Consider the following 27978-nt stretch of genomic DNA (forward strand, 5'->3'; position numbering starts at 1 on the left):
AAGAAGGCCCTAACAGAATTTGAAGGAATAGACCCCACAAAGATTCACATGATACCGATGCAGAGGCCAAATCGAACCTTGTGGAGAGTCACAGACCACCTGAATCGGCACATTATACCACATTACCTCGACAGCAATGGTGCAACACTGGAGGCCATCCACACAGCAGTGTATTGTGCTGTGGTTGCAGCCACGAGGATTAATGGAAGAGAAGCGAGAGACCAGAAGCAGAATAACTGAAAACAGAAGGAACCACCAGCTTGGGAAAGAAGACTTCAGCAGAATTTTTTTTTTTTTTTTTTTTGGTAGTTGTTGGCGCATCGGCTTCTGTGGCCATATTGCACCTCCCAAGGTTTTTGCAATACTTTGATCCAAGCCCGAGGCGGGAATCGAACCCGCGACCTTTGGGTTGCCGGGCAGGTACCTTACCCACTCGGCTAGCCCGGTCGGCCCTTCAGCAGAAGATAGAAGAATTAAGAGTCAATATAGGCCAATTGACCCAGTACCAACAGGGCAGAGTAAGAAATTAATTGGAAAAGTGAACAGCATCCCCAGCAAACATGAGACAAAAAATCAGAGAAAAGGAGAGTACTTTGACACATTGAAGCAGAACCTCCTTGCACTCAGCAAGAGACTACGCTGATACAAAGAGAGCTCCCAGAGGAAAATAAACAACCGAATCTTCGATAAGGACCAAAGAGGCTTCTACAGGAATCTCGGAGAAGATGGGAAACAAGGGAAAAGACCACCCGAGAAGAAGACGATTGAGGATTTCTGGGGGACACATATGGAGCAGGGAAGTAACATATAACAGCCGAGCCACCTGGATAGAACTAGAACGCAAGAAAATTAAGGATGTACAAGAAATGAGAGGGCGGGAGATTCAAGAAGAAGAAGAAGTAAAACAGATGATCAAGAACTCTCACAACTTGCGAACTCCAGGAATAGATAACGTCCACAACTACTGGTACAAACTCACTTGCACACACAAGCACCTGGCAGAGTAGTTCACCCAAATGATAAGGCACCCAGAGACAATCCCGAAGTTTCTCACTGAAGGAATCACATATCTGAAGCCTAAAGACGAAGATACAAGAAACCCAGTGAAATATAGGCCAATCACCTGCCTCACAACAACGTATAAGATCCTGACAGCTGCATAACCATGAAGGTATCAGACCACTTGGAGAGCCAGAACACAATGGCCAAACAGCAGAAAGGATGCAAGCGGCTGAGCAAAGGGTGCAAGGGGCAATTAACCATAGATGTTGCGGTTATGGAGCAAGCATACAAGAAGCGCCGCAACATGTACACAGCCTACATTGATTACTGCAAGGCCTTCGACTCTGTGCCTCATAGCTGGCTAATAGAGGCGCTGAAAATCTACAAAGTCAATCCGATAGTGACAAACTTCCTAGGAGAAACGATGGCAAAATGGAGTAGCACCATTAAGGTTGAAAACATCACAACCAGGCCCATCCCCATCAGGAGAGGAATCTTTCAGGGAGATGCCCTGAGCCCATTGTGGTTCTGTCTAGCACTTAACCCGCCATCGACCATGCTCAACAGTAGCAAGTATGGATATAACCTCAAAGAAGGAAGGAAGAACCTGTACACCCTCACCCACCTGATATCAAGCTCTGCGCGGGAGCTGAGAAGCACCTTCAGCAACTACTGCAGATCACCGAAGAATTCAGCAATGATATTAGGATGGAATTTGGTCTAGACAAATGCAAGACCCATGGATTGCATCAGGAAAAATTAGTCGCCCGAAACTACCAGCTGCAGAGTGGTAAAGAGATCAAAGCCATGGTAGAGGGAGAGGCCTACAAATACTTAGGGATGATGCAAGCTCAGCAGTTACAGCACAAGGAAATTAAGGCCTGCCTGACCGAAAAATACCATCAGAGACTCAGAAGCCTGCTGAAAGCAAAGCTGAACGGAGGGAACACAGTTAAAGCCATAAACACCTATGCAGTCCCAGTGCTAACATACTCCTTTGGGTCATAGATTGGACTAACACCGAGGTGGAGGATATCATGAGAAAGACAAGGACAATGATGACCAAGAGCTGCCAACACCACCCGAGATCTGCAGTGGAGAGACTGACAATTGCCCGGGAAGGAGGAGGAAGGGGCCTAATAGACCTTATTGAGCAACAGAAGACAGCGATAGTTAACCTGAAGGATTACTTCCAGAAACCCATAGCAGCACTCCACCAAGCCATAAGGAAGATAGACAAGTGGTATACCCCACTCAACCTAAGCGATTAGTCCCTCCACAACCAGGAGGTACAAACGAAGCTAGAAAGATGGGCAGAGAAGACACTCCATGGCAGACACTACAATGATCTCCATCAGGCTCACATAGATAAAATTGCTTCCAATGCATGGCTCGTGGGCGGGACACTCTTCCCCGAGACTGAAGGATTCATGCTCGCCATCCAAGACCAGGTAATCAGCACCAGGAACTATAGAAAATACATCACCAGGGAGCCCGGAGCATTAGATGACACATATCGACGATGCCACCTGGCCTCAGAAACGATCCAACACATCACCGCGGGATGCAAGGTGATCACCCAGACATAGAACAACCAGGCAACCAGGATAATACATCAGAAGCTAGCAAGGAAGTACCAGTTGGTCGAAGAAAGTGTACTGTACTACAAGTACGAACCTCAGGCAATACTAGAGACCCCAACCCACAAGCTGTACTGGGACCGCGCCATAATAACAGATAGGACAATCCCACACATCAGACCGGACATAACCCTTGTGGACAAGAAGGAAAAGGCTACTGATTGACATAGCGGTACTCAATGCTGGCAACCTGTAGAAAACCCATGGGGAAAAAATCAGGAAGTACACAAACCTAAGACAGGAGATCAAAGAGATGTGACATATGCAACAAGTAACGACCATCCTGATCATCGTGTCAACCAGTATGGTGCCAAAGACCCTACATAACAGCCTGGTAGCAATAGGTCTCCCAGCCAACACCTACAAGGATCTCCAGAAAGTTGCAATTCTGAACACCTGTAGGATTGTCAGAGAGTTCCTCGACCAACAGTAACATCAGACATAACAACAACCACCCTGTGTACTTGGTAGCAATAGCCATCACGAAGTGGAAGCCCCAATCAGGGAGAAATAATAATAATACAATACAATACAATTTATTCATCAAAATAATAATAATAATAATTATAGAACTGGGACCACAAATCTTGGAATTAAGTATGCATGATCATCAAGGTAACACAAGGAATTATTATTATAATTAATATAAGCTTTGCTTCCTTGTATCATGCCAATTCTAATGCTAATATAATACACTGGAAGCAACAGGGCTTTTTCAACACCAGCCAAAAAAAAAAAAAAAGTAATAATAATAATAATAAAAACAATAAATCAAAAATAACAAGAAAATATAAACAAAGGTAAAAAAAGTAGATAAGAAACCAAACTAAGTATGTACTTCCCTTCTTGTGCAGGCAACTATCAGTCAGCTGACCTTTGAATTTCACTAAGCTATCAGTCTCAACTACCCATGGAGGTAACTTGCTCCAGCAATCAACAACTCTCTAGACAATGCAATCCAGTCTGAACTACTGTCCTAGTAATTTGAATTTACAGACTGATAAAATCCTTCATAACATTGAAAAAAAGTTGTGGAATCCTTTATAATAGCGAAAATTTCACCTTCACTCACTTTACTATTCTCTCTCAGAGCCTTACAAGACCTGAATTAGGTCCCCTCTAAGATGCTTAATTGCCAAACTATGTAACCCTCATAACTGAAGTCTTTGCTCATACAGTCACCCTTTTGCAGATCTTATCATGCAGGTTGCTCATCTTTTGACCCTTTCAAGAAAGCTCAATGTCTTTTTTTAAGATGTGTCTCCATACTTGAACACAGTATTCCACATGCAGTCATAGACCTGCTTTATACAGTGGAACACCCCCTTATCTCTAAAGCTATTGTTCGATAAATCACCAATAGAATACCACTGATTTTTCTGGCTGTCTACCTACACTGCTCAGAGAAATTCATATCTGCCCATATCATAACTGCCAGATCCCTTTCTTCCTCTACTCTTTTTAATCCCACCACACTAAGTGTATAAGCTATTTAGGGGTTGCTATTTCACAAGTGTAAGACCTTGCATTTAGTTATGTTAAAACACAGCTGCCACTTTTCTGAGCATCCTTGAAGCCTGTTCAAATCATCCTTAATGAGCTGCTTTGCACTGATCATTAATCACTCTCCCAATCTTTATATCAAATTTTGGCATCATGCCCTCTATCCGCTCATATGTTTTTTATGGAAATCAGAAACAACGGTGGTGCAAAAATGATCCTTGGGGACCTCACCTTTGATGTTACACCAATCTGAAGAATATCCATTAACCACAGCCCTCTCTGATCCATTTTAGAATCTTTACCATAATTCCAATGTGATCCATCTTATACAGTAACCTCTCGTGAGAGACTAAGTCAAATGCCTTGTTAAAATCAAAATAAACTATGTTGAAACTGTTCCCTACATCCAGCTCACAAGTAACTGTGTTAAAATAGCTTATCAGGTTAATTAAACATGATTTTTCCTTGAAAAAACCATGCTGTCTCTCTCTTAAAAGGCCATTTCTATTAATCATTATCTTCAAAGTTTTCTTTACCGCTAAAGTCCAACTGGACTGTAACTTCACTCTTAGAACTGCCTTTATGTATTGGCGATACGATGGCAGTTCTCCAATCCAAAGTAACCTCTCCCGAGTCCAATGATGCCTTTATAGTTAAGTCTAAGGAATTAATGCACTCTACAGCAGCCTCCCTCAAAATTACTGGGTATATGCCACCAACTCCAGGAGTCTTACTTGCCTTTATGCTTGAAAGTTTTTCTAATAAACAATCACCTATAACTTCAGAATTGCTAATTTCATATATACCACAACTTTTCCTCACTACAAAGGATCTTTTGTCAGTAAAGATGAATGTGAAATATCTACTCAATTCATTATCATCAGTTGAGGTGGTAGATGGCTTTCATCAACCAGTGAAATACCACCACTTTGCTTATTGGAGGCTTGAAGTGGTGAAACCCATGTTTAGTCTCTAGAGCAAAGTTTCCGGCATCCCCCCTTCCCCCATACTTCTCCTTCAACCTTAACCCAAGCACGGTACTAAGTACTATAGGTTCTAATACCTCTCGTGTTTGGGGTTCACATAAAAAAAAAAAAAAAACCTACTAACCAATTCCGATTTGTTTTTTTATTTTTTGTATTCACATGCATGAAAAACTCCTTGTTCCTGCTCTTTGTTCTCTTTCTCTCTCTTCCATGCCATTTTTTTTTTTTTGTGTTCTATTATACTAGCCAGCTTAATATTCATCCATTTCAGCATCTTCCCCATGCATTTTCTTAAGGTGTGTGTGTGTGTGTGTGTGTGTGTGTGTGTGTGTGTGTGTGTGTGTGTGTGTGTGTGTGTGTGTTCCGTGATTAAATGCTTTAAAGGTATTTATAATTGTAATGTATTCACCCTCTCTCTGCAAGCTGCCCAGTTGATAGATGCCAAGTAGTGTCTTAAACTGTCATAGTCCCCTTTCCTGAAATTAAACCCATACCTTTACCTTGAACAACTTGCAACATCTTTCTTAATCTTCCAACTAAGGACCATGTAATCACTTCCTGACAAAAGTTTCCATACCATGAGCCCTGTGATGTCATTTGATTTATGAGTAATGATTTGGTCTAGAATATTCTTACTCCTTGTATTTTCTCTAAAGATTCTAAGATGGATCACAGAGGGTTGTACAAATAATAATTGCCTAGTTTACTTAAAAATTTTGTTCACCAAGGTGTGTTTCCCTCAACTTACTATAATCAATTAGGGGGAAATTTAAATCATCCATAAAAAGACACACGCTTGCTCGCTCATTCTGTCTGCATAGAGAGACCCCCGTCATACTCTTTGTAACTCATTATAACTCTGCTTCCAAGTAATTCACACCACATGGATTCTATTCTGGAAGGAATAATTTCTGAATCAGAGAATGCCTTTTTTTTCATTCAGGCTGCTTTTGATAAGAAGCATGTTCCTACTACTCCTTCTGTCTTCTCAATCCTTCCTAAATATATCATACATATGAGAAGGTGCTGATAAATTCTTGGACCAACTCACTTCCTTTTTTTTTTTTTTTTTGACAAATGGGTATCAAATTATGAAAAAGCTATCTTTTTATGTTAAACAGCCAATTTTCTTCAAAAAACCTTGGCCTCCATTTTTCTTTTTTCACAAGTTGAAGAAAGAATGGGTCTAGAATATTCTTACTCCTAGTATTTTCCCTGACATGCTGGTACAAATAATAATTACCTAGTGTATTTAAAAACTTTGTTCCCCAAGGCAAGTTTTGCCGAAAGTAACATTTTGTCAAAACGTCACTTTCGGCAAAACTGAAGGTAAAAAGGTTATAAAATATGTTTCTACAGGGGAAAACACTAAAGGAAATTCATACTGATATGTTGGCGACGTTAGGACAACAGTGTCCATGCTATTCAACCATCAGAAGCTGAATTTTAAAATGGGTTTTTTTGACAAAGAGGATACAGAAAGGACAGGAAGACCAGTTTCTGTGACAGTGCCTGAAAATGTTAATGCCTTTCACTCTGCGATACTGTTTAATAGATGAATTTCTACTAATTGGATAGCTGAGACCCAGCCAGGTATGTACTGGGAATATTTTATTCATAACATTTTGTATGTGTGGAAGCTTTTGCCTAATGGGTTCCCAAATGTCTAAATGCTCATCAAAAGAAATAGCATGCCCTGTCTTCAACTGCTATTCTTCACCATTTAGAGCAAGGTGCCAATGATTTTTTTGGCATAAATTGTAACTATGGATGAAACATGGTTGATTCATTATGATCCAGAGACTAAAGAACAGTCAAAGGAGTGGAGGTATAGTGACTTCTACTGTCCAAAGAAGTTCTGCACCCAGAAATCTGCTGGGAAGGTCATGGCCTCTGTTTTTTTAGGAAAAGGAAGGAATTTTGTTTATTTATTTTATCATCCCCCATATTCACCAGATGTTGCACGCTCAGACTACTCCCTCTTCCCAAATCTCAAAAAAAATTTAAAGTATATTCAATTTGTATAGTATGATAATGTCATACAAGCAAGAGAAGTCTGGTTTGGGGAGCAGCCTTTCAATTTCTATTTGAGAAGTGTACAAATGATGGAACATTGTTGTAGAAAGTGTATGAAGTTGAAAGGCAAATACATTAAATAGACTATGTATATAATGGTTTTTTTTTTTTTTTTTTTTTGGTTTGGTAGTTGTTGGCGCATCGGCTTCTGTGGCCATAGTGCACCTCCCAAGGTTTTTGCAGTACTTTGATCCAAGCCCGAGGCGGGAATCGAACCCGCGACCTTTGGGTTGCCAGGCAGGCACTTTACCCACCTGGCTAGCCCGGTCGGCTTGTATATAATGGGATTATCTTGTTTCGTTCTATTATAACTTTGTTTTTTCCATTAGGGCAGTGATGTTTCATTCAAAACATCGCTACCCTCAGACCTCTTTCCAATACTGGCTGTTTCTAATACAGTAACAAACAAAAATTACTGAGATGTGTACAAGCATTACTTTGATCCATATTATCAAATAAACATGTCTATATTATCCCCCCCCTCACCCCCAACTAGCAATTTTCTTGAACCCTTAAGATATTCTCAATGATACTGAAAAAATTTTGCATCACCTTTGTTCATATGCATCCCCTCTCTACAAAACAGATTTAGTCATCCTACCTACAGGTGTGTACCATGATAAAAATTTGCCCCCAAAGCCTTGCAAAATCCCTCATGTCTTGAGTTAATCCACAAGACTTTCAAGCAAACAGTCCCTCCTATTGTGCCTAGGCAGAATTGCAGACACGTAAACATTCTGACATAACTTGCAGCATTTTTTCAGCATAGTCCTATATTTATCAAAAAAATCGTCAGCTTGTGTATGCTTAATACCATTAGTCCCCAGAAGAATTATAATCTTTATCCTTGTATATTCTTTATCCTCCTTAAAATATGACAGTCTGTTAGTAACATTCATCAATTATTGGATGGAAAACACACCCTGGAAAATGACATAAAATGAACTAGTTATATTAAAACTGTATAAATTATTATAAATAAATACTGAAAAAATTACTGGAATTTGTGAAATCTTGGTTATAGGTTCCATTTTTTCAACGCATCCAATGCTAACTTCAGGAATCCAAAGAGCACAACTAACGTGGGCCCACTTTTGACCACTCCTGAAAATAAAGAAGCTTTTCAGTACATGTTTTCATTAAGTGATAAGTCTACTCACATAAATTGTCAACAGCAATATTATTATCATGAGTAATTACTATTAATGGTGTTACTAATCCTAAATGTAATAGTCAGTCAGTAATAATAACAAAGGAAATCTGCTTACAACAGTTACAAAAGAAATCTGCTTACAACAATTGAGGGGGGGAAAAAATTGAATTGTAAATTACTGATAGAGCCAAATTCAGGTGGTAGATGACTTTCATCAACCGGTGAAATACCACCACTTTGCTTATTGGAGGCTTGAAGTGGTGAAACCCATGTTTAGTCTCTAGAGCAAAGTTTCCGGCATCCCCCTCCCCCCATACTTCTCCTTCAACCCATGCACGGTACTAAGTGCTATAGGTTTTGATACCTTTCGTGTTTGAGGTTTTCATAAAAAAAAAAAAAAAAAAAAAAAATTATAACTTTAAAAGGATACAAACTGAATAAGGCACAAGAAAGTGAGAAAACTTGTATATTCACTTATTATCTCCATCATATATTATTCTTCTTCCAATGTACAATAATGGCTATTTCCAATACGGTAACTTGCATGAATGTTACACAAAGAACAGTTATGCTACACCGATTAATTTTTGAAGTATTCGGTAGAATGATAAAAAAACAATAAGGAGATCAGTTTTGCTTATCTCTTTATTGTCATTTATCATCATTCTACTATATGCAGAATTAAAGCAATTTACACTCATATGAAGGAAATTAACAAGTTTTACAATATCCAAAGACATGGATATTGTACAACAACCAGATATACGTATATATCTGGCATGCCCTGTATCAACATCAGTGAAGCAAAGATATCTATTTAAAAGAGTAGTATATTCGAAGAAAAAAAAAAAATAATAATAATAATAATAAATACATAATAAAAATAATAAAACATTAAATAAAAAAAATAAAAAAACCTGAAAAAACTTCATTATCATATAATATTATATATTTGTGTATGTATTTAATGTTATTAAACTGAGAGTGCATTAAGTATCACTCACTATCGACTTCTCACTATAAATTATGCTCATAATAATGGTTTATTGTTATAATGTTGGTAAGCAATAGGATTATTATGCCATTGAAATCCTACATTCCTAGAATAACCATGTTATTCTAGGAATAAAATAAAAGAATTTTATTACATTACAATTCTTTTTCTTTTTTTTTAATCTGTAAATAAATGGGATGGTTAAATCTGGGATAGGAGAAAGTTTGAAATATTTAATGAAATTTGATATATGCTTCCCAACCAATAAGGAATATTCCATATTCCTGATCAGTTTGGAAGCATATCTTTCAGAGTCAGAAAATACAAACTTTTCCCCTAATTCTAAAAACTGAAGTTCATTTTCCCACTGTCAAAATGACTGAATGTAGTTAGGGGTTCACCTGATATAAAAAGTTTCATAAGTGACTCTTACTGCAGTCACTAAATTTCAAAAAATTCTATTCAAATAACTAAAAATACAGTGCAACCTTGACATACCATGCCTGGTTATACTGCAGTTTCAGATATAATGCAAGTGTGATTGTGTCCCCACAAGAGGGATACAAAAAATGCAGTTTATGCAAAACATGAATAGATGCTAGCAGAAGTAACCTCACAGAGCAGAATCAGCTACTGCAACGGTTTCAAAGTTTGAACCATTGGACTATTGTTTTCTCTTTTGCAGCATATTCCCTCAATTAGATTGAATGAATTTTTATAAACTTATACTGAACATCTACAGTAGTTATCTGAGAGTACATATTTACTGTACATGTTCAGTTCTTCCCTCACATCTCAATTAAAAATAATAAAAAATACATCAACAAAAACATTAATTGCACATAAGACACTCATAAAAATTAAATGTTTCCTCTGAGAGGGAAATCAGTTGTATATGTTCAGTTATAAAATTTTGTAAATAGCATGTGACTGATTTTAAAAATGTTAGTTTTGCCCACACAATGATTTTCAGGAATATCTTAATCGCATATTTCAAGGGGCACCTGTTAGGGAAAAAACAAAGCTCTTTTCTTTTGAATACATAAACCTATTTAGTTATCCTAGTTGGCATGTTATATGGTCTATGCTTTTGTTCCTTATTTTCGAGTTATACATTATACTGTAAACTGTATTCCATGTAAACTTGTCTCATTTGGGAATGTTGAATCATCATTATAAGAAACTGAAAATTTTATTTTTTATATTTTTTTTTATTTTAAGTATATGAAGCACTTCTGTTTAATATATTTATTTTAGAGTACAGAATTATAAAAAAAAAAAAAGTAATGGTGCCTTTACCATTAAAAACATTTAACCCATTTCTTCCACTGATGGCAATATAGTAAAACTAAAATAAAAATATTTAAAAAAATGTGAAAATGAAATTTGCTTATATAAAAGTGCTTGCTAAAAGACAATCTATTAGTCATCTCTGCGGGTTCATTTAACATGAACATGCAGAGATGACCAACATTTTAGTTATTGAATGTTCGTGTTAAAAATTGAAGTGTTGGGGGGGAGAAACTGCTTAAATTTTATTTTTGGCTATAATGTGCTTTGTTTATGCTATGGGTATTAAAGTTGTCACTCAACGTCCATGTTATATCGCAGTTGCACTGCATTCATAAATATAAAAGACATAACAGAAATTACAAGTTTCACTGCCGTCATAAAAAACAATCACTTCCAGTCTCCATCTCACTAGGACTCAAGCTGCTTGTATTAACTCCATGCTGCACCAATAACCTGCAGAAGCTTAAACATTTCACATAGAATTTTAAGCAATGATTTGAACATGTGTTGTACTGTATGGTGTCTTGGATTCCTTACTCATAATAAATTCAATGAGCAGATAATGATTTGCAGCAATCTCATAATGATCCATTTTTCTTAGAGTAGATCATTACTGGAGTGAGAGTTGATGTTTTCTCCAAGACACAAACAATGAACTATCAAATTAGAAATCCCCTCATTTGCCATGTTTAAAAAAATTTCAGCAAGACCGGTTTGGAGGAAAGTGGGAGGGTGGTATTGTGAATAAAGATAGATAGTTTACAAATATTGTGGTGGCTATGAGATGCAATTCAGCAAAAGTATCCAGAACTGCAGGTAGTCAACAAATGGAAGCTGTGGCAGGACAACATGGGCACACCTGTACACTGCTCATTGCTCATGCAACTAGAGCTTGTTAAACACAATACTGTTTTTAGCAGATGCTTATTTTAACATAACAGTATTTAAAAGGTCCATTGCTTTTGCAATGAAAAAGAAGTTATTGATGCAACTCAAGGTGCTCTTGGTGCTTTCCAGGCACACTAGTTCCAGAACTGGCATTAGCAATTGTACCAGGAGTGTCAAAAGTGCATTACTGCTTAAGAACATTACTTTCAAAATGGGCCATATGTAGGTTGGTTATATTTAATAGGCCAGACCAGGAACTTTTTGACCTTACCATATACAATTAAGAATAAACAAACTTCTACACATACAATTTAATATACTGAAACCATATAAAGTATAAAGAGCTTTCAAGTGCTGCCTGCACTTTGTCATCTATATATTTAATACGGAAGGTGTTTTCTTTTGCTAGTCAGTGTGAACGATAGGCTTAACCGATCAGGCTGGAAGTGGTCTCAAATTAAAGCTATTTCTTCCTAGGTGTGCACAAAGTTGTTAAAATTTAAAAATTTTGAATAGTTTTATTTTAAGGAATGGGCCAGTTTTATAGTACAAATGAGAATAGTTCAACATTCATTTCACAGATGGAGCCACATGAAGATGTTAACTGTTAAACAGTTGTCTAATTTGATAAGGCATTTTTTCTGATTAACAATTTGCGCTTTAACTATAGTCAAACTTGGTTATAACAAGTATCATGGGATTAACAAAATTTCCTTGTTATAGCTGTTACTCACTATATCAGTGATGAGTTAAACCTACCTCAATTTTTTTTTTTTTTAATTCTAAATAACTTGATAAAAAGACAGATTCGAAAAACAAAAGAAATATTAGAGAAACTAATAATTCAATATTAGTACATACCTACATATTATTTGTATTAATATGCTTGTATTCAGTTTTTAAATCGATCCAGCCAACTGTTGTTACATACAAAATCGTTGCATCGAAATTGCTTAGCAAATTTTTCTGTTTGAACCTTCAAGATCAGACCGTCTATTGAAAATCCAGCACTTCTTTGTGTAGTGAACCATAGAAACCATGCTTCATCGGCATTTGTAACTTCCACTTTCTAATCTCTCCCCCCCCACCCCCGGTTATGTTCTTTTCCAGTGCCGATACGTAAACATTTTATCCTTCCACAATGTCATTACTGTTGAAGAGGATAAAGAAACTTTTTACACACTTCAACATTTTTTTGCCCTACATTCTAACTGACGAATAATTTCAACTCTTTCGCGAATCGCATTACACTTTCTTTTGTTAGTTGATACGTTTCTGAAGGAAGGGTTCGTGTCTAACTAATTTTATTTAAAATGACAGTAAAGTGATCTGCATACAAAGTTCTTAGAAATCCTGTTGACAAAATTCTTAGAAGCCCAGTTGACAAAGTTCTTAGAAGTCCCGAAATAAATTTATAGTTCAGTGAATACAATACAATCTGTAAATAGGGTAATGCGACAAGCAGAACACCAATGCACTATTGTATAGCCCCGTCCCCAAAAGGACAAGGTCATAAACCAGCCACTAATCCGATGCGATGCAGGTGGTCATAAAAGCTAAGTCGTCCTTTTCATTTTTGTCTATTCCAAGAATTGAGTTTTTTGACTACCCAAGCAATTAAGAATGTTTGCATAGTTACCAAAATTTGTACAGTATATCTGTGTAGTATGCTCATTATAACAGTGAGCGATTGTATGGGAATACTTGTAAATTAAAATCATTATGGCTTTTTGCTCGTTACAGCCATGATCTCGTTATTTCCGTGCTTGTTATAATCAAGTTCAGCTGTATTTAAATGATTAACAATTTTCACATTTGCAAAATTGTGTCCTTTGTTCCAAAAAAAAAAAAAATATATATATATATATAAAATAATAATAATAAAACTCTGCTACCAATTGCAAAATTGCCTACCTTAAAAGAAAGAACTAACTGTTAGAATTCCGTTGCACTGCTTGCACATTATATGTCCCCACGTTGTGCATGCAAGCTCATACACTCATTGCCATTCATTACGTTTAAAATGTTCAGAAGTGATCATTTTATCGTTATCAACTTTGAGTTTATTTGTTTTTTGTTTTTTAAGGTGAGTAATAATTTAAGGATTTAGAATTATGTCATAGTCAGGAAGACGTGTCCACTGCCATGCTACTATGATCAGTCATGTTGAACATACCTTGTAGAGAAAAAGATACATGCTTTTTCGTGTTTCTACAAATGCATTCAGGATTGGTCTAAAATGGTGAAATCAAAGAAAATTTATAAGTTTTTTCAGATACAAAAAATGACAACAGATTCAACGTGTACTGGTTTACCTGCTTAAGACATAAGGATTCGATGCATACTGGCTTACTTGCTTACGGCAAAACGTGCACTACATTTCTTTAGACAGCTAGAGAAAACTTTAAATTTGCATACTAATGAGGGGGAAAAAATTTAAAAGAGAAATTCAGGTATGCATTAGTTTCAGGTCTGTGGTTGAGAATTTTTTAGAGAACAATAAATATCTGGACTACTAGACTATAGTTGAAAATATCTTGGCGAATTTCAAGAAGTTGTGTCGCAACATAATTGTCATGATACATTTTCATACTTCCACATTTGGAAGTGTAAGTGAAGAACAGCGTGACAGGTTTAAACAGGATATTAAACACACAGAGATTGAGGTACCAGGGGAGTTGAAATGTCAACATCAGGGCTGATATTTGCTGGATACTGAAGAGGTACTGTACAGTAGAAGCTTCTGCAAGAAAACGAAACACTAATAATGAAAGTTCCACCAAGTTTTTAAAGTGAAAGGTGAGTTTTTAGTGTACTTTTTAATATTCTGCCCTTTTCAGTAGTATTTTATAGAGATGACAATGAATTGTCCAAAAATTTTCAGGAAAATATCAGGCAATAAAAATGACAAAACATGGACTACATTTCTTTAGGACAGCTACAGAAAACTCTGCTACCAATTGCGAAATTTTCGCAATGGGTACTGCTAGTCCTATATTAACAAAGAATAGCAAAAGGGTAACTGAAATGCAAGTTTAAGCAATACATAGCTGTGACTCACTGACTAATTGTCACCAAGATAAATGAGTATGCATAAATATTACAATAAATAACATAAAACTATTTATAAATATTTTTTCATTATGCACCATTTTAATTATCCTAAAAATCATGGAAAGCTAAAAAAAAAAAAAAAAAAAAGTGGCCTGCTTGTACCTCACAGATATTTTAGATAATCCCATAAAAGCTCTATTGGGTTGAAGTCAGACGATTTGGACCACACCACAATTTGCAGTACCCCCCTCCTTTGTTTAGCTGACAGAAATTTCCTGCACAGCACAGAGCTGTGCTTCGGGTCATTGTCCTGTCATAATATAAAATTTCTTCAGCAAAGTCAATGTCCAGAGGGTATTGTATTATGTTCAAGAACATTTTTATAGCCTTCTTTTCTTAAAATTCCTTCAATTCTGATGATGTTACGCACTCCAGAAAAACAGAAGCAATTCCAAATGATGGAACTACCACCACCGTGCTTTACTATAGGTGCTACACAATGTGTTCTTCGGTTGATCTCTTTGCATAAATTCTACGCTTGAATCCCAAAATATCAAATTTAGATTCATCTGTCCACAGTACATTTTTCCAATCTTCAATTGCCCAATGCTACTGGCTCTTAGCTGAAGTCAACCATTTCTATTGATTTTCCAGTTTTAATAAAGGTTTTCAGACCACAGACACTACATGACCATGAAGTCCTGCTTGTTTAAGACGAAGTTTTACAGTGAATGTTGACACAGGAGTTTCTCTGTTCCTATTGAACTGGGCTTGTATTTCATTCGCAGTAAGTTGCCAACTGCATTTAAAAATCATTATTATGGTCTTATCTTGGGATTTCCATTGTCACAACGCCGGACCCTCCAAGATAGATGGCTTTAAGGGTTAAAATTTGATATAATCATATGTATGTTATATGATAATATAAAAGTTGACTACAAATATTTAATGAGTTAAATGCACATTCATCCTAATTGTGGTTTGTCCTTTAAACTGCTACTCTCCTTGGATCATTGAATGGTAGTTTGTACTCCTTTAAAAGAAACACCTAGTTTTTTGCCAATACTTCTCATGGAATAACTTTCTTTATACAGAGTTATAATAGCACTTCCTTTTTTCGACACTCAGTTCCTTATTTCTTGCCATGTTTATCATGAAACATACAAAACTTATACCGAACACTTTTTCTGAATGACAGGTGTTTGGATTTTATAAGTTACAGCTCTTATTCCTCAATCATCTACAATCTTCGATATTATTGAAATAATACTCTCACTTTCTAAAATATTCTAGAATCATCTACAATATTGAGGAATCTTCTACAATGTTCTACCACATTCAGGAGTGTTCTACACCTTTCTGTAATATTTTCAAATATTCTGGAAATTTCTGAAATATTAAGTTTTTTTATTTTTATTTTTTATATATATATATATATATATATATATATATATATAAAATAGAAATTATTTTAATAAAAACTAGTGAACAAGTTGGTTCTACTTTTAAAAAAAACTTTGAAAATTAAGGGGGAAAAAAAAAAACATGATAACTTTTGGTCAAGAGTGTATTTCATGCATAATCAGACCTTTAAAATAGTCTTCTGTACTGAAATTTTTCAAACTATTTCAAACAACACTTATAAAATAATAAATAATGAAGGAAAGATTATACTGAAAACATCTCCTGGGAGACCTGAGATGTTTTCAGTATAGAAAAATCTTTCATCACACCAGTATTCATTGTAATTGGATTTTACTGCATGTAATAATCAAATGTACTCTTGAATAGGCATGTTGAACCCAAGTAATTTACAACTGAACTCTGGACACTTCTCTATATTAATGTATTTAAATTTGAACTACTTGTACATTTAAATTAATTGAAGTTAAACTGACACCTAATTTTGGAATAAACTCTGTGTGTACCTTTTTCAGTTTCTATTGAGGCCACAAATGCCATTAGCTACAAGAAACTTGGAAATAAATCTAAACAAAGAACAAATGCCTTACAATCAATGAAGAGGACAGTTAAAGATTCTGCTGGATTTATTCCTGTTTCTTGTAAATATTCTTAATAGAAAGATTGTTACCTCAGTTTTAATTTTTTTTTTTTTTTTTTTAATTTTCAAAGGTACACAAAGAAGATTGAGAAGTGTGCCTGGAATTTAATATCAACATTAATGCCTCCAATATTTATTTAAATTTAAAAACAAACAGCAACATAACTTGCCTTGTACTTTTCATTGCTCCACCCTTATTAGGGCAAAGAATGCAAGATGGCCTAATACCAGAAGCACAAGGACAACATATCCAACTTCCTTCAGGAATGTTAGTGATCCCATAACAAGCTTGATGAACACAGATATTACAAGAGTCACAGAACACCATCTCATTTCCTTCTTCTGAGTCTGGCTATTATTAAAAATGAAGCATTAAATATAATTATTATTGCATATAATATATACAATAATAATTCCTCCACTATTTAGTTAATAATATCACACCAGGGAACAAATGAAGATAATACCTACTCTAAAATACCTTTACTTCTGGCACACTGACAGTCACACAAAATTATATATGTATATATATACACACTGAATTGGATTTGCATTGACACCTACCTAATACCTCCCGAAGCCACCTTTTGCTTGTAATACAGCCCATCTTGGTGTGGCCTCCACAAGATGTTGCAGGGTGTCCTGTGGTAGTGCTAGCCATGCATTGCACATTACTAGACACATTGTGCAAAGCACGGGTAGCATGGTCCCGAACATGTTCAACTTGGATGAGATCAGGTGAGTTGGGTGACCATGGGAGTATGAAGAACTCATTGTCATGTTCCTGAAACAAGACAGCAACCTGCCAGGCCTTGTGGCATGGTGTGCTATCTTGTTAATAGGTACCAGAGTTATCTAGATACTGTCATCACGAAGGGGTGTACTTGGTTGGTGACAATAGAAAAGCAAGTGTTCCCACCAAGCTGTTGATTAACAGTGATCAGAGGACAGGGGCATGCCATGAAAATCAACAAACCATAACATCACTGCCTCCAGCCTACTGAATATCCAACAGTGCATTCAGGTGCCATGATGTCCTGTTGCTTTCTCCAAATGCAGATATACCCATTGACATGAGAGGATTGGAAATGTGATTCATCAGATCAAGTAACAGATTTCCACGTCAGTGGTCTTGTGTTGGTGATGATGTGCCCACTGCCCATGCATGGCACGGTTTTATTTGCAGTAAGCATGGGTACCTGGAGCAACCGTTGACTGCAATAACCCTATACACTGAGTGGACAAAAACCATGGGATACCTACCTAGTAACGGGTAGGCCCACCTTTCGCCCGGATAAGAGCAGTCAAAAGGCAAGGCATTGAGTCCACTAGTTCACGAAAGCATTTCACAGGTATTTCCATGCATGCTTGCTGCACTGCTGTCCATAATTCCATCACATTCCTGGGTGGAGGATCCAAAGCTCCAACAGACCTTTCAACAGCATCCCAAAGATGCTCCACAGGGTTGGGTTCATGTCCTGTGAAAACGGAGAGGCCATGCCATGGTGGTAAAATCTGTGGAATGCTCTTCAAACCATGTTCTAGTCACCATGGATCTGTGGGAAGGCACACTGTCCTGCTGAATTGCCCTGTGGGTGCACGATGACCATGAAAGGAAAATATGGTCTGCAAGGATGGACATGTAACCTGGACTGTTCAGATGTGCATCTAGACATACCAGAGGTTCCAACATGTGCCAGATGAACATGCCCCAGATCATTACCAACCGTCCACCTACCTGAATGGTTCCTTGATGACATGACATCAAGTGCATAGCTTTGTGCAGTTTCCACCAGATACGCACCCGCCTATCCACTTGAAATAACTGGAAACAGGACTCATTGGACCAGGAGACCCCGTCTCTAATCAAGGTTCAGTGCCGATGTTCTTTCGCCCAGTTGAGGCGTAGTGTCCTGTGTGTTAGCAATGGGACTCTGGTGGGTAAATGGCTCCCATAACCTATTGCGGCTAATGATCACATCACCTGATGGTCTTGGTGGAAACATTTCTGGCACCTCCCCTCATTGAAGTTGGCAGTGATTTGTGCCACTGTCACTCTCTGGTTGGCTGAAACGATGCGAGACAGACATCGATGGCCACGTTCATCCACCAACTTTCTCCGCCCACAGGGCAGTTCACGATGAAATGTTATTCCAGAAATGGCGTATTCCTGATACACACTTGATACTGTCGAACAGAGCTAGTGCAATTTCTGTACCATCTCCACGATAGAGTGACCGGTGACGGGCTCACTATCATCCCTCTTTCAAAGTCGGTTAACTCATGATGCTTATCCATACTGACATCGAATTACAGTCTACTTGAATGCAGTGATGCAGTGTAGCTATATACCTGCCAAGTGGTGGGTTTATCCACTAGCGAGAGGGGTGACAGCATCGCATTGCCCAGGAACCAGATATCTCATGAATTCTGTACTTTCAATGTATGGGCTAATATCTGACCTGATATTAGTACATCTGGATATTGGTCTTACTATTCCTATGTTGTACTAGGTGGTTAGCTAGGTCACTCACAAATTAGCATGGCTTTTGTAGATTTCTTGACTGTTTCCTACAGCAGCAGCAGCATGTTAGAGAGGTAACAAGAGGAAGCAATGCTCTTGATCTGGTTATCAGCAGTGATTCTTCATGCATTAAGAATCTGGAGGCAAAATACTCACTGGAAAGCAGTGATCATAGTGTACTAATGTGGAATTTAATTAAAGACAACTGCTTTCAAGGGCAAAGGGAGATCTTTTATTTTCATAAGGGTTACTACAGTGGTCTCAGAGAGGTATTAAAATGTATACAGTGGGATCAATTGACAATGTTACCAAAAGCAAATTCTAAAAATGGAAAGCATTCAGGGAAGTAATCACAGAAGCTACTAGGCTTTTCATACCAATGAAGAAATACTGTTCAAGGCTTAGACCTAAATGAAATACTGTTCAAGGCTCAGATGAACTATTGAGACATATGGAAGAGAAGAAAAGTGCATGGGATGCATATAAATTATCAAGTGATATAGAAGCTAATAGTATATATAATTTAGTCTGTAATCATGTCGCTAAGGCAGATTATGAGAAGTGTCTGGCAAAGAATGCAAAGAAAAGCAGCAAAGACTTCTATGCTTATATTAACAAGAGAAGAAAGGGCCTGAATCACATTGGGCCACTTGGTGTCAATGGGTTAACTGTTGATGACCCTGCTCAGGTTGCTGACAAACTGAATAAGTTTTTTGTGTCTACATTCACACATGAGGAATTCTTTAGAGGAGGGGATGCCAGAAGTTCATCAAACTCTAACAGAGCTAAATGATGTTTTAATAACTGAGAGGAAAATGGAAGAGAAATTAGTATTAGTATTAGTAACGGCCGCATGGTGCAAGAAAGCCTATGGCTTATGCCGCAACAGCCAAAAAAAAAAAAAAAAAAAATCCAAACAAAACAATGATAAAAACAAAAAAAAAATAAAAACAATGATAAATTGTTGAAGCTGAAGATAAAAAGGCACTTGGGTGTCCTATGGGACCAATTATATTACAGGAGGAAGTACAAGAGGTAAGCAAACCCTTAGCTATAATTATGATAGCTCTTGGATTCCGGGGATGTGCTATGTACTGGAAATGTGTGAATGTATCCCCAATTCATAAATGGGAATCAATAGACGAGATGAGTAATTACATACCTGTTAGCATAACGTCTGTTACAGGAAAAATAATGGAGTCACTGGTTAAAGAATTAATGCAGGACCATCTGAACAGGAATGCAATTATAATGCAGTAACAGCATGGATTTGTTAAGGGGCAGCTTGTGTAATCAATCTGATAGGTTACTATGATGCAGGAACCAAGGAAATTGATGCAAATAGTAAATTTTGATAGCATATACAGTCGGACCTCTCTTTAATGAACTTCCATATAGTGAATTTTTCTATGTAGCAAACTTTTTTGATTTCCCCTTGGTCATTACAATGAAAATAGTTTCCGTATAACAAAGAAAATTTCCATATAAAAAATAATTTCGAGAGACCCTGATGCTGTAGAAAGCACTAATTAAGAGCTAAAAGGATTAAGAATTAATCCCTTTAGCTTTTAAGACCTAAAGGAATTAATTCCACGAATTAAAGACTAAAACATTTTACAATTTAGTGGTGCCCGTAAAACCCTGCAGGAGGAAACTGGCGGGGATAGAAAAGATGGAAGATTTTGGGAGAGGCCTTTGCCCAGCAGTGGGTCAGCAATGGCTAAAAAGAAGTAAAACCTATACAGCCTATAAAATGTTGCACAGAGAAGTGCACTGGTCAACTGCTATCTATGTGTCCATTGGAAAAGATTAAGGCATATTCCTGACACAGACATTGGCTCTGATCAACCTGTTTTCTACTGTAAGCATCCTATTAGAGAATTAGGAGAGAGTGACTACTTTATCCCGGAAATTCATTTGTTGTTTCGCAGAAATGAGTCATCCACACTTTCACTTGTCTCTGTTTACATGGTAGGTACAAGTGGTCCCTAAATCAATTTTGTTTTAGCTGCTGTGTAAGTAACCTTAGTGTCTACAAGGAAATCCTTGAGTGTAGTGTGAAAAAGTGGAAGTGTTTAATAGTATAGATTGGGCAAAAAAAGAAATTGCTTTAACATTTAGTATTCCTGCCAGTAGTGTGTTAACCATTCTCAAAAACTGTGTTTTGAGGAAAAAACTGTTTGAGGAAACAGGACCCAGTCAAAAACATGCCAAAATTATATCTGTATGAAGATGTTGATGAAGCAGTTTTTAAATGGATGAAGTTAATTTGAGACCAAAACATGCCGATATCAGGGCCATTAATAAAATAAAAGGCTATAATTAATAAAAAAAAAAGTTGATTCGAGACCAAAACATGCCGATATCAGGGCCATTAATAAAAGGAAAGGCTATGGAGTATGCATCTTTTCTGGGGCGTAAAACATTCCAAGCCAGTTCTGGTTGGCTGGACAAATTTAAAGAGTGCCATGGCTTACTTGAAAAAATTATTTCTGATGAAAGTGGAGTTGCAAAACCCATTGGAAAGGAACAAAAAAAATTTCTGAACAGTGGATTTAAATTTCGACAGAAAGATGATGAAAGAAAAAAGAAAAATTGCTTTTATTGTTGACAACTGCCCTGCCCACCTTCACTCAGTAATTGCAAAACTTACAAGCGTGAAGCTTGTTTTTTTTCCCTCTGAATACCTCATCTAAATGCAGCTAATGGACAATGGACCAAAGCATTATCAAAAATTTTAAAATGCACTACCAAAGGATCATACTGAACAAAATTATACTGAGAATAGAAATCAACTAACCTATAGATTCTGTTACAGATTTGCAGGTGTGCATATCAGGTTGTTGTTGTTATTTGGTTTTTAGGAGCATTAGCAACTAAGGCCATATTGCTCCGGGGGATATCCGATGGTCATTCACTGACCTTTCCGCATCCTCCGTATTTGGTGGTCACGGGCTCGAACCCCAGTCTAATCAAGAAGCGTGTGCTACGCACTGCTGCTCCTGCTCACCTGGCTACGGAGGCACCGTGCATATCAGAGTTGGTGAAAGTGTGGAGTCAAGATGTGACGGAAACAAAGATTAAGAATTGTTTTGCAAAAGCAGGTTTTACTAAAACACCAATTAACAGCCATGAGAGGTATAAACTACTACAAGACATTGAGCAATCTTGGGAATAACTACAAGTGAGAGGTTTGATCAGTGGAGAAATTGTTCTTGATGAATTTTTAGAAGTTGATAATGATATCATAGTAGCTAAATATCCGAGTGACTCCAACATTTTGAAGAATATTCAAAGAACTAGTGACAATATCAACAATGAGTTTCATGAAAATTAGGGCAATATTAAACCTTCCAAACAAAAAATGTTGGCAGCATTTTAAACTGTGCGTCAAAGCCTTCAGTGGGAAGAAAATGTAACAGAAAATATATTTGAGTGTTTAAACAAATAGGAACATTTTTATGAACGTGTACTGTATAATCCAGTGTACAACAAAAAATAACCAAATATTTTATGATATAATTCTTAAGTGTACTAATGTATTGTGAGCATCATCAGAGTAGTCATTTCTTAATATGTACGTATTAATAAATTATTTTAAAATGTTAGGAAATTTATTCATTCTCACTTATTTGATTTACTTCCCATCTTTTACTATATTTCTGAATTTACAGTATTTTTCACTGTTGAAAAGGTCATATTTCTTTATAACGGAATTTCTGCTTAACGAATTTTTTCAAGGAAACGATCGATTTCGTTATATAGAGGTCCAACTGTATTTAGATTCGGGAAATGTTTGATACTATTGCACATAAAAGACTGCTGTACAAAGCAGAGCAATGTGGCATTAAAGGCAAGTTACTGTTATAGATAAAGGGATGGTTAAGTGGAAAAAGACAGAGAGTGGTTATCAAAGAACACTGCTCTTCATGGAATAATGTTATTAGTGGAGTCCCCCAGGGTTCAGCACTGGGCTCATTGTTGATTTCAACATTTATTAATGATATTGATGAAGGTATATCTGGCTTAATATCCAAGTTTGCAGATGATACAAAGGTTGGCAGGGTGGTTAACAACAGTAATCAGGATGAGTTTCTGCAACAAGATCTAAGAAAATTATGTCAACTCATTCAGAAATGGCAGTTGAAGTTTAACATTGAGAAATGTAAGGTATTGCATAAGGGTAGCAGTAATAACTTATGGGTCCCAGAGTAACTTATCGACTGTGTGGAACTACACTCACAGTAGTGGAAAATGAAAAAAACCTGGAGGTAATCATGCAGTCAGATACTAAATTCTCTGAGCAGTGCAGACATGCTGCCAGGACAGCTCATGGAGTTTGTCAATGATATACAGAAACTCTGCTTGCTAGCAGGGATAAGGAAGTGATTACCTCCTTGTACAAGGCCATGGTGTGGCTGCATCTTGAGTACTATATACAGGTCTGGAGTCTTACTGTAGGAAGAATATAGATCTGCTGGAACGGGTGCAGAGAAGGGCAACAAGATTAGTGAAGGGAACAAAAGGGTACTCTTAGCTAGAAAGGTTTCAGTTCTACAAATTGCAGTATCTGGAGGCTAGGCACCTGCGGGGAGATCTAATTGAGGTGTTTAAGGGCTTGAACAGATTGAGTAAGCTAAATGTTAAGTCTCTCTACTTTCATGTTTGTTATTTGGAGCATTAGCAACTAAGGCGATATTGCTCTGGGATATGCGGTGGTCATTCCCTGACCTTTCTGCATCCGGTGGTGACGGGCTCGAACCCCGGTCTAATCAAGAAGCGTGTGCTACACACTGCTGCGCCTTCCCACCTGGCTACGGAGGCACCTGCTAAATGTTAATATTCAGCAAGAGGAGGCTCTTGCTGAAGCTACACACATGAGTAGGGCATAAATTCAAGTTAAGGAAGGAAGGATGGTTGCAGGGTAGATGTGTGGAAATTTGCCTTTAACCAGCAGTTGGTTGATTGTTGGAACAGGCTTCCATTTGTTGTTGCAGAAGTGGATGGTTAGATTAAATATAAGGAAGAACTATACAAATGTTTGGAGGGTATGGATAGGTGAAGCATATAGGATTTTATTTTTTTTTTGGTGATGCTATATAAGCTTGCCTTCTTGCATCATTTGCCACAGTTACTACATTTCCATTCATATTCTATACGGCCATATAGAGTATGAGTGTTTAGAGGCCATTCTCTGTGTTAATTGTTCACTGTAAGAGTTATACCAGCACATTTAACAAATGGGCTGTGAATTTTTTGTGGCAATGTACAATTTTACTTCACAGTGTATTACATTAGTGTCTCCCTCTTAATGCAATGTTTAGAGGCTATGAGATGTGCCACTAAGCACTTTGCTGCTCAAGTCTAAAATGATTGCATCACACTATGCAGTTTGAAAATTAAATATCTGCTTTAACAACATAAACAGTACATATTTAATGTTCATGATGGATTAAATTACATTCTTATTATTCTTATAATAAGAATGATGGTATTCTCCACCTTGTCACGGTGGGGGGGCTTGTGTGTCCTGATGACCCGGAGAGCTAAGTCGGCGGTAGCTTAGCTACTGGTAGGGCCTCCCAAGCCGGACAGGTCAAAGGGTAGGGCCAGACTAAGAGAGATACCCCGGCCCTCCAGGTTGGGGGTTGCTGCAATGGGCTAGCTCCTCGTTCAGTGTAAAAAATACACAAATGCTAAACGACCTACAGGTGAAAATGAAAATGGACTGCACTTTCGGAAACGACTCAGCAAACGGAAAAGGACTGATTTTGGGATGCTGGAATATTCAAGGCCTTTCAACTAAAAGAAACTTTCTTTCAGATGAACTGCAAAAATTCAAGTTAGACATCGTTGTGTTATCAGAGACAAAGAAAAAGGGATGTGGAGAGGAAATAATGGGAGAATACTACCATTTTTGGAGTGGAGTTGATAAGAGTGAAAGAGCAAGAGCAGGAGTTTCTATTGCTGTTAAAAAGAAATTGAGACACAACATCAAAAACTGGCAATTTATTAATGAAAGAATGATCTCATTGGAACTGAAAATACAAGGGAGAGAAATATGTATTTTGGGAATATATGCCCCGACTAATGACACCGCCGATACCTTGAAGGATGAATTTTGGGAGGATCTGAGAGAACTAATAGAAAAAATTCCTAAGAACAAAGAGATATTTCTAATGGGAAATTTCAATGCAAGAGTAGGAACTGAACAAAATAGCAAAGTTATTGGAAGATTTGGAGAGAAAGAGAGGAATGACAACGGAGATAGACTATGCAATCTTTGTGAACAGTTCGACTTGAGAATAAACAACACATTTTTCCAACACAAGGATATCCATAAATATACTTGGTCACAGGAGACAAGACAAATTAGATCAGTTATAGATTACATTATTTCAAAACATTCAGGGACATATGTATTGAAAGATGTCAGAGTTTATAGAGGAGCTGAATGTGGATCTGACCATTTTCTTGTTAAAACAACACTGAGGTGGAACTGGATTAAGAAAATATGTGTGGACAACCAACAATGCAGGGAAGGAGAAATGCTACAAGTGGATCAATTTAACATTGACTTACTCCAGGACGACAGCATTAGAAACAACTTCACTCAAAGACTGGATGCTGCAATTAACATAGAGATAAAAGGTAATACTGAAGAAATCTATGAATATTTAAAAAATACTGTTAAAAAAATAGCTCATGAAATCCTAGGCAAAAAGAAGAGCCAAGGACCAAAAAAGACCTGGTTTACAGAGAAAGTAAGAGCTGCTATAGAGAAAAAGACACTTGCATATCAGAAATGGCTGAGTGATAGGAATGATGCATATAGGAACATTTATGTTGAAAAAAAGAAAATAGCCAATCGGTTGGTAGTAGAAGCAAAAAATGAAGAATGGGAAAGGAAATGCGCAACTATTAATAGCAAATTGGGCTTCAAACAATCAGTGGAATCGTGGAAGGTCCTTAAAGATTTGAGAAAACAGAATAAACACAATGCTGGTTTGCAATTAATACCTTTGAAAGTGCCTCCATAGCCGAGTGGGCAGGAGCGGGAGTGCAGTAGCACACGCTCTTTGAGTAGACCGGGGTTCAAGCCCCTGACTGCTGAATACGGTTGATTTGCCAACCCGCACTGGACCAGCGTGGCAGATTATGGTCCATTTCCCTCAGCATGAATTGTTGAGGAGGCTTCCATCCTGCAGTGGGTTGATTAATGGCTGCACTTTACTTTACTTTTTTACCTTTGAAAGACTGGACGGAGTATTATGAAGGACTTTTAAAAGAAGACCGGGAAGAGTTCAAGACAATGGAGGATTTTGGTGTAGAAGACTCGGGCTTAAAAGTTTCTGTTAGGGAAGTGGAACTCCTGCTAAAGGAAGGAAGGAATGGCAAATCACCTGGACCTGGAGGAGTTTACATGGAACTTCTGAAATATGGAGGAAGAGGGGTGGCTGTTCTGATACAAAAACTGTTGAATAGTATACTGAGAGGAGAAGAAATACCAAAAGAAATGATAACAGGATATATTACATCAATTTATAAGAAGGGCGATCGGAAAAGCTGTTCAAATTACAGAGGAATATGCGTCCTGAACCCGCTGTTAAAGCTCCTTGGAAAATGGATCAGGAACCATTTAGAAGCCCGAATCGAGGTATCAGAAGAACAAAGTGGTTTTTCAGCTGGGAGGTCATGTATAGATCATATCTCAACAGTACGACAGATCCTTGAAAAATGCCAGTCAAAAGGGAAAAAAAAATCTTTATGATTTTCATTGACCTTGAAAAGGCATATGACAGTGTTCCAAGAAAACTCTTATGGGAAGCACTGAAAGAGGCAAATATTGATGGACAACTTATTAACATTATTAAGGCAATTTACAGGAATAATAGATGCAGAATTAATGTGGGATCAGCTTTGTCACCTGAATTCCACACTCCAAAAGGCTTATTACAAGGTTGTTGCATGTCACCAACACTTTTCAAAATTTATATCGACATCTGCCTAAGATCCTGGTAAAAAAAATGTAATAAAATGGGATTGCCGATTAATAAGAACACCTATATTCACAATTTACTTTTTGCAGATGATCAGGTAGTGATAGCACAAGACTTAGAAGATGCAAAGTATGCATGTCGTCAATTGTTTGAGGAATATAAACAATGGGGTCTAAAAATCAATTTTAGCAAGACTGAAATGTTGTCTTCAGGGCCAGGACACATTCTAAATATTGCAGGTTTTAAAATCAAACAAGTCGATAAATTCAAATATTTAGGATCAATCTTACAAAGTGATGGATCATCCCAAGCAGAGATCAATAAGAGAATTACAGACGGCAGAAAGGCTATCGGCATGTTAAACTCTGTTCTCTGGAGCAAAAATATCCTAAATAAAACAAAGAAACTTATATTTCAAACGATTGTATGGAGCAGAAACCTGAACATTGAATAGGCGAGCGGAAAACAAATTGCTCTCCACAGAAATGGATTTTTGGAGACGCTCAGCAGGAACTTCTAGAAGAGACAGAAAACGGAATGAAGACATAAGAGAAAAAATGGAAGTGAAAAAGACTATTACTGACACCATCAAAGAAAAGCATCTATCATGGTATGGACATGTAAAACGGATGCAAGAAAACAGATATCCAAAGGCTATCCTGAAATGGATACCTCCTGGAAGAAGGAGAAGACCTAGGAGGACATGGATGGATGGAGTACGGGAGTGCATGACAGCCCGAGGCTTAACTGAACAAGACACCTTGAACCGCACTTTATGGCGGGAAAAAATTCCTAACAAGAAA

At 37.2% G+C, this 27978-nt stretch overlaps 1 protein-coding gene across 3 annotated transcripts in view; it reads right to left on the reverse strand.

Annotated features, from left to right (window-relative positions):
* Positions 1–27978, reverse strand: part of LOC150078008 (PHD finger protein rhinoceros-like) — a 268851-nt gene that overhangs the window by 65696 nt on the left and 175177 nt on the right. For all 3 annotated transcript variants that reach the window (XM_090385480.1, XM_090385481.1, XM_090385479.1), the window contains exons 11-12: positions 16822–17003; positions 8206–8311 (exon numbers count right to left, since the gene is read on the reverse strand). In XM_090385480.1, coding sequence (XP_090241606.1) covers positions 8206–8311; positions 16822–17003 — 288 coding nt within the window. The remainder of the gene's footprint in view (positions 1–8205; positions 8312–16821; positions 17004–27978) is intronic.

This window comes from Mastigoproctus giganteus, chromosome 11, assembly GCF_048544385.1.
Source record: "Mastigoproctus giganteus isolate SK-2022 chromosome 11, ASM4854438v1, whole genome shotgun sequence".
Lineage (NCBI taxonomy): Eukaryota > Metazoa > Arthropoda > Arachnida > Uropygi > Thelyphonidae > Mastigoproctus > Mastigoproctus giganteus.